The 7,879-nt window shown below is 39.0% G+C and overlaps 1 protein-coding gene and 1 pseudogene across 4 annotated transcripts in view; both read left to right on the top strand.

The window, feature by feature from the left end:
* The window catches only part of LOC109195478 (leucine-rich repeat LGI family member 2-like), a 401,007-nt pseudogene that overhangs the window by 114,779 nt on the left and 278,349 nt on the right, over positions 1 to 7,879 (top strand).
* The window catches only part of LOC100699127 (RNA-binding Raly-like protein), a 62,170-nt gene that overhangs the window by 31,863 nt on the left and 22,428 nt on the right, over positions 1 to 7,879 (top strand). Inside the window, exon 1 of one of the 4 annotated variants that reach the window (XM_005476580.4) lies at positions 4,415 to 4,639. The exons of the other annotated variants lie outside the window; for them this stretch is intronic. Coding sequence (XP_005476637.1) covers positions 4,432 to 4,639 — 208 coding nt within the window. The 5' untranslated portion in view covers positions 4,415 to 4,431. Of the gene's footprint in view, positions 1 to 4,414; positions 4,640 to 7,879 lie in introns of those variants that run through there. 4 annotated transcript variants of the gene reach the window in all.

The raw sequence follows: 7,879 nt of genomic DNA, 5'->3' as shown, positions 1-7,879 counted from the left end.
AATGACTTAAAGTGTTAAATGTGACTAAAAGTGACATTCAATCACCCTGATGCGGTCTTCGTCTCGTAACCACTTCTTGGGCCCTGATGAAGATGTCTGCTGGTCATAGGGGAGGGTTTCATTTCTTTTGTTACTCACTCAGCTTTCCTTCTTCTAATGTCTCCGTGGATAAAATCTGGACACAGATGTACTGATATTTTCCACGTTCATTTTTCATAATCAGTGTTTGTGTGATCACATCTTGCTTAGGTTTATAGTGTTTGAGAGCATGCATGGGTGACAGCAGTCTTGCAGTGTTTGAGTGCCTCCCTGTGGTTGAAATAGATACTACAGTAAAACCTGTGAAATCCAGGCGTTTAGTTGAGTTAAGGAAAGCCGATCCGTCCTATAATAAATTCTGCACTTGTTAGTTTGAGTCAGGAAAGGTGTTACATAGTAGTAATTAGCTAGTAATAGTTTGATTGTAGGCTTGTTTGCTGAAACTCCAGCTTAAATAAAAATAACCCCACAAGGAGAAACATTTCTTTGAGATTGCTTTAGTTTAAAATCAGTTTATATAGCATGTTTTGAAGGGCTTCACAGGAACGAAAAAGACAACAAAGGAGAACAAACGTCATTATACGCACAAGAATAATGGCATAAAATCAATACAGAGGATTGATTAGATGCCTGTTGTTTTTCTTTTGCTAATTTTTATATTGATTCATGTTCTTCTGCTTATCCAGTTCAGGGTTGCACGAGTGCGGTATCCTATTGCAGCTGTCATAGGGGTGCACAGTGGACAGGTCGGCAGTCTTTTGCAGGGTTAACACAGAGAGACAGACAATCATTCATGCTCACATTCACTTAGAGTCACCAATTAGTACAACATGGACGGCTCTGGGCTGTAGGAAGATGCTGGAATACACAGACATGGGGAGAACCTGCAAACTTCACACTGAAAGACCCCAGCTGGACTCGGGACCTTCTTGCTGTGAGGCCACATTGACATTCATATATTAATGCTAAAATTTTTATCTAAAGGTTCTTCTGTTTCCTTTCCAATACCTGCAGTTTGTTGGCCTCTGCTGACGCATTCATTAATTTCCCATCTGCATGAACACTAGATGGTGCTGAGAGAATAGCACTGAGACCAAAACTGGGACATCTCATGCTGTCCCTCAGCATGTATCATTCATTTGTAGTCAGCGAGGGAAAGACTGCATGCATCCTGCGCAGAATATCCAATCACATTTTTCCATTTATGAATCATTAAATTCCACAAAAAGATTTTTGTTTGTTTGTTAGAAAGTTCTTCGCCTGCCACTCAATGTGGTTTATTTCAAAATTAGCCGCAGGCGACCTTTTTGAAAATATACCAGAACACACTATATATTTATATATATATATATATATATGTATATGTATATATATATATATATATATATATATATATAGCATTTTCACCACTTAAGTCAAACAGCTGTATTTTTACTCTTTCTTAAGAGATGTCAAATTGAGACAATAGCCGATGACACTGGAGTTTGATTTCGGCGACGTGAAGCCACAAATCGTCTCACTCAGCCTGTTCTCTTCACGAGCTTTTAGTTTCTTGTCTTTTCTTTGTGAGAACAAAGAAACAATTAAGACTTCAGGCTGTGTGCGAGGCAGCTGCAAACCCCATGTCAGTGTAATTAGATATCACAATTACAAGGCTTCATCTTCATCCAAGCCTAAGAGCTGCAACAGCTGGGGAGCCGGCTCCTTTAGACACACTACTGAATTTTTTTTTAAATCTGTCTCTTAAGTCCACAGGCTATCCACTTTAAAATGAATTAAAAGCCCTGATTGATGAATGAGAGACAGTGACAATGGGAAGCTGATTTGCTTTTATGACAGGATGCCGTTTGAATAGTGAGGTCAAACAGAAATTTTCTGTGGCTTTAAAGGACAGAAAAATCAGGACATTTTTTAAAGATGTAGCTCGAATATCAAATGAATCATTCATTTGTGACCCCCGTGATTAGATGTTGTTTCTTTTATTTTGCTAAAAAGATTGGTTAAGTTGTTGTTTAAAATTATGCGATTAACAAAAATAATTACCTTTTTTATGCTTGCATGTAGTCATTATACCTATAAAGCATCATGGAACAGTTCTTACAGTTGAACTTATATAGTAATAAAAAAAAGGTAAGATTACCATGAACACAACAGACTGTATGTATGTAATCAAACATGTGTCTGTTATTATCTGTGACTGGGCAAGTGTTCACACAATGCAGAAGTCTATATTTGGAGTGTACTGTGCAAACACATGTGCATCTTGTTCGAAACTGTACCAATCACTATTTTTATATCATTGTTGGGTTAAATGAGTTAGAGAGGGCTGCTCTCAACTGCGGACTCACACAGATGAGCGCACAATTCAGCATCTTTCAGCTTTTAGTCTTGCTTTACTGCCTACAGCTTTATGTTTGATACAGCCCCATTTCTCTTTTGGGGACCCAATCTGGGCTAATGTGGGCAAAGGTCAGTTTTTCTGTGCTGTTTCTCTCTGCTGGGCACTGTTTAGAAAAGAAAAATAAGTGAAAACATCATTTGACGAAAGTTCAAGGCAAATGCCATGAGCTGTTCACCTGCATGCAAGCTAAGCCTGCTCAAATCTCCTAGGTCACAGACCAGGTCGGCTAAAATCAAGAACCCAGAAAGTTACCAAAATGTTTCCTCTTGCCAGCAAGTTTTACATAACACTATCATACATGTATGTTTATTTACATCTGGTTATGATTATGTAAACTGGAACAGTGCTGCTGTTTTTGCTTTATAAGCACATCTGTTTAGTTTTAAAGAGTATTTTATGTTCATTTTTATTTTTTAAAATGAGGATTTTTAGGGCTAAGCCTGTTTGATACACCTGATATCAATCGTATTGGTCACCTGTGAGTCTCATGGACACCCATTAGTCTATGTAACCCCACCCTTTTTGCCTAGTGGGTCTTTTTACCACCAGGTCAGCGGATGGCAGCCCCTCCCTCAGCCTGACTCTTCCCACTGTCGCCAAGTGCTTGTTCATAGGGGGGCGTCGGATTGTCTGGATTTTCTCTGTGTTAATGTGGGATCTTTACCTCACAATATAAAGTACCTTGAGGCAACTGTTGTTGCAAATAAAATGGAATTTAATCTCCTTACCATCAAACTGAGAACAACGAGAACCCTGTAAGTCAGGAAGAATCTGTGTAACCTTTAAATTATTTGATTACCATTCACTGTAGAGAGATATTTCACCTTTAAAGACAATGGAAATAACAAGAGGGTGCAATGGGGATGTAAACTGATGTTATCCTAATTTATTAATTTATTTTGATGTGTAGAAAAACAAATCATCCATCCATCCATTCAATCATTAACTGTCGGATTACCAAAGAAGATATTTTTAAGGGCATATCTGTGGAGTCTTTGAAAAGAGTCTTTTAAACATGCCATATTTGTGACATGACAGTTACATTTTTCTGCATCTATCATGGCTATTTTAGATTCAGTAGTCTTAGATTAAAGTGGATTCTACTGAAGCAGCTTTGCATGATCAGCATAGCTCAAAATAAATGATTTTCAACATACAGTGGGGCTTGGGGCAGACACTTGGTCAACCCTCTGTCTTTCGGGCACCCTCACTTTAAGCCAACCCTTTTCTTATTGGCTGCCCCATGAAAAGAGAAGGTTCGAACTGCAAGTGAGTGCGGCTATGTAGAAAGTAGAAAAAAGTGGAGCCTCAACTCTTCTTTATCCTCTCATGAGGATAACTCACATCTACAGTGACCTAATTTTTGAAAACTTTGACCATGTTTAATAAGAACATCCAACACTGGAACTGTTTATATGTGACAGAAAATCTGAATATAGGACAAAATTTTCTAATAATAACAAAAACATATTTTGGCCAGTAAGTAAGTGAAATATGATGTGTGGCATCTTTTGAAAAGATTCACACATTACAGGAGAAATGAAAAATGACAAAAATCTGGTTAATTTGGTAAAAACTTTGTGAAGGAATGGAGAGACTTTAAATGTAGCCATGGGCAAAATATATAAAACATTGGAAGACTTATCTACTGGAATCAGCTTCTTCAAGATTTTTTTTTTTTTTTGGCTTCAGGGGCTCCACAAAAAATACCAGATATTACACCAACTTCTATTAGGCAAAACTTTTATTTATATATATATATATATATATATATATATATATATATATACATACATATATATAGATATATATATAGATATGTATTTATAATTAGGGGGGAGTGGCCAGTATTTTTTCTGCCATCCTTAGATAATCATTATAATTAACGCATTTTAATTCTCAGCAAATGAACCGTGCAAAGTTTCATTTGCAGGATTTTTTCTTTCCCTTCTGTGCTCTTGCTATTGGAGCAGAGTGGAGCGTTTGAGTCTATGGCTCCCCCTGGAATAGGTGGATTAATGGTACGGTCCGGAGCGGCTCTGCTCAGCTCTGCTCGGAGTCTGGAGCTGGAGGTGCTCCGGCAGTCTGTCTGGTTTTTTCGGAGAAAGAGGAGGCAAAGTCGGCTCGGACACAGCATCACCCGTTTTGTTTCCACGCTCGTCATGACCATGTACAAAGGCAGGCGTCGCAATCAGAGATGTGAGTATAAGGAGGTCATTACTGGCACTTTAAACATCTGGTGCAAAACGTATAGGAAGATGGTGTTTTTTTTGTTTCAGTCGTGTAAATGATTAAAAAGTTGTTCAACTGGAAGTGATAGACTAAGTAAGTGGAAATGTGTTTATTTGAGGCACTTTTCGGATTAAAGTTTGTAACCACTGCTTCTCCATCCTCAGCATTTTAATGAGTGGATGCACCTTTTCGAGTAACTCACTTGATCTCAGTGCGTGGGCTGTCGCACTGTAACTAAATCGCGCAGAATCAACACCTCAGAGTCATTTAAGCACTTCATACAGCAAAACATCCTCTTCCTGTTTCTTTGCTTTTCAGAGGGCTTGGAGATTTCTGAGGGTGCGGGATCTGATTTAATTTTATTGTCGCTGGAGACAAATTAAGAGTGCGGTTGTACGAGTAAGACATCTTCTCTGGAGCTGCTCAGTGGCTCGCAGCTCCAGGTGTGTGCGCACCTGTGCGCGTACGAGGCTGAGTGCTGCGGGTCCATCTTTGCAAATTTGTGGGCGCATGAATAATTTATAACATTAATGAACCTCATGTACCGAGCTCTATATGTACTAACTGATAATCGTCATCAATTATTTATAAAAGGCTGCAGTTTGCGTTTCTAACTCTCCTATTAATATTTATTGAAATTAATTAAACGTGCCCCGCAACTGAGCGTTATTTTTGTCAGCAGCAGGGCTTTCTCAGCGGACATGCTCATTCACACACGCACAGCCCCGAGTTTGTAACGTCACGTAAGGCTCTGGTGCATTCGGGACTCTGAAACTCGAGCAGCTAAATGGCACCGTATCATTAACTTTAATATTATTATTGTGATATTTCCTATTTTAAAGAAATCTAAGTCACTACAAATAAAATAAACCCATGCAGTAAATATGAATGTGAATTTTTTTTATTTCTATTTGGCTTACATGTGATTAAACCAGTGGTTTTCAACCTTTTTATTAGCTTGCGAAGGAGGGAAATGTCACAAAAATCTTTCTCCTTTCAAATACTAAAAACCTCCACACAGCTTGTCTGATTAAACTTTGGTCTTTTGTTGGAGGATAAGTACCAACACGTTGGGACCTACTGGTTTGAACAATGAATTATCAAAGTAGCTCATCACAGAGTTCATGTATGCTAAAGATGTCTCATGGGAGGTTTGTGTGCTTGTATTAGTTTAGGCAGGTGGATTTGTCTACAGTCCACCTTTGAATGAAGTAGACAAGTTTTGGAGCAGATGTTCAAGTAGTTTCAAGCAGGTTGCAGCTGCCGCTTTGTTTTCCAGCTGCTTCCACAGATTAACAAGCGTGTGCTTATGTGGAAGTGATGGACCGGCTCCAGGGGTTAAAGTGTTTCAAAGTGTTGCACTTGAGAGCCACGTAGTTACATCATAGGAAAGAAAAATGCCAAACTGGAAAAGGAGGAAAGTGCATTAGTGCAGGAGTGCAGCTCAGGAGAGATGAAAGACTCTTAAATTATCTTTACCTCAGGCTACAGCTGTATGCTCATTATGTTTTAATGCAAAAAATTAACACATACCAATGTTGGGAGGTACAACAGTGGCATCAGAATGTTGCCTTTTGTGCTTACGAACATCCGCCTACTAATAGTTATATCGCCGATGTGATATTCAGAGTCCAGTCAACTTGGAAGTTCAGTGGCCTAACATCACATTCTTCTAAATGACTCATAGATCAGCAGGTCAAATAATTTCATTAGATGCTCAGGAGCTTGAAGACAGGCTGCCAAATTTATGCACTGCCAGGAAACCATTTTCCTGAAAAGGGCAAAAGAGTAAAGTACACGGATTTCATTAAGGAAGGACAAGCTGTTGAGCGATTAATCCCCGTATCCCCACAACAAAAACTGTCTAAGCCCCGAGGTCCTCATCCATATTGGAATAACTACATGGTTAGACGGAGCCATGCTGTTCAAAGAGAGCTGACAGATTAATTACAATACACTTCTTGGGTGGGAGTCCTGCAAGCAGGTTAAGAATAAAGTATTTGATATTGACAGGATGATTCATATATGTCAGTAGCTCATTAAAGCAGTCCAATCTTAAATTCACTCTAACTGCATTAGACTTCACATTGAAACATATATGACAAGCTATTTCAAATTCTTCTTAGTAAGAATGAGCTAAATCAAAGCGACTTACAGGGAATTTGGAGATAAAAGATCTCTTTCGGTTATTACCTGGTCACAGATCTAACAGAAAAGCGCAGTTACAGCTCCATTCATAGTACTGCATTGAATCCCTGTCACAGTACGTGACGTTGTGAGCCGGACCGTCTGCATTGCTCCGTCCTTACAAGTGAAACTCTGCTGATCATTTTCAACTCGGAGCTGGTAAATATTGAACAACTGTTACTTTTAATCAAGCGCAGGGAGGAGAGAATACTTTATACACATTTGATTCTATACACATAATGTCACACAGAGCTGTGACAACAAGAAAAACAGCCTGTGTCCACACTGGCAGAATACTAGCTGTTGCAGTAGAATAATGGGCGCACTAAATACAATTACAGCCTATTACATTTTGTTTCACAGAGCTACAAGCCTTGTGCTAATCAATGTACTGCGCTTACATCACATATTACCACCAGTCAGACCTGTCACAGCTGCTGCATCACTGCGACATGTAGTAACATATTTTGGGGAGGCACAGGTCAAGCTACAGCATAGGGTGTAGGCCTACGCTGTAGATTGGATGCGGGTACTATAAATCAAGCGTAACTATGTTAGTTAAGCTGCTATGGAGCTTGGAGTGAGGGGGGAGCTATTTTGGGCACTGCTGGTCCAGGAAGGATAATTTATGGATGTTTTTCTCATAGAATATAGAATAAGGACTCACTGCTACACCTGGACGGCATGAAGCTCTAAATTATTAACAGCTAAATAAACTATCAGGTTCTTTTAAATGATTTTTCAATGAAGAGTACAAGTAAACTCTGGGACATTTAAAACACAGTCTATAACGAGAAGCCACCCTATTATTTCTCTTTTAGGCCCTGTGCCCATATAAGCAGCATTTTAGGGAAAAGCATGTGCCTTTGTCTTTTTTCTGAGGTCAGACTGTTTGCACTATTAATGTTTGCAAGTTTCTGATTGGCCTACGTTTCGGATAGGGTTTTATCATCACCTGATGCTTTGGCATGCTATCGAGAGTGCATGGCATTGGTTTTTTTTGTGTGTTTTTATAGGAAT

The sequence above is a fragment of the Oreochromis niloticus genome, linkage group LG18, assembly GCF_001858045.2.
Source record: "Oreochromis niloticus isolate F11D_XX linkage group LG18, O_niloticus_UMD_NMBU, whole genome shotgun sequence".
NCBI lineage: Eukaryota > Metazoa > Chordata > Actinopteri > Cichliformes > Cichlidae > Oreochromis > Oreochromis niloticus.
This window is presented reverse-complemented; position numbering and strand designations above follow the sequence as displayed.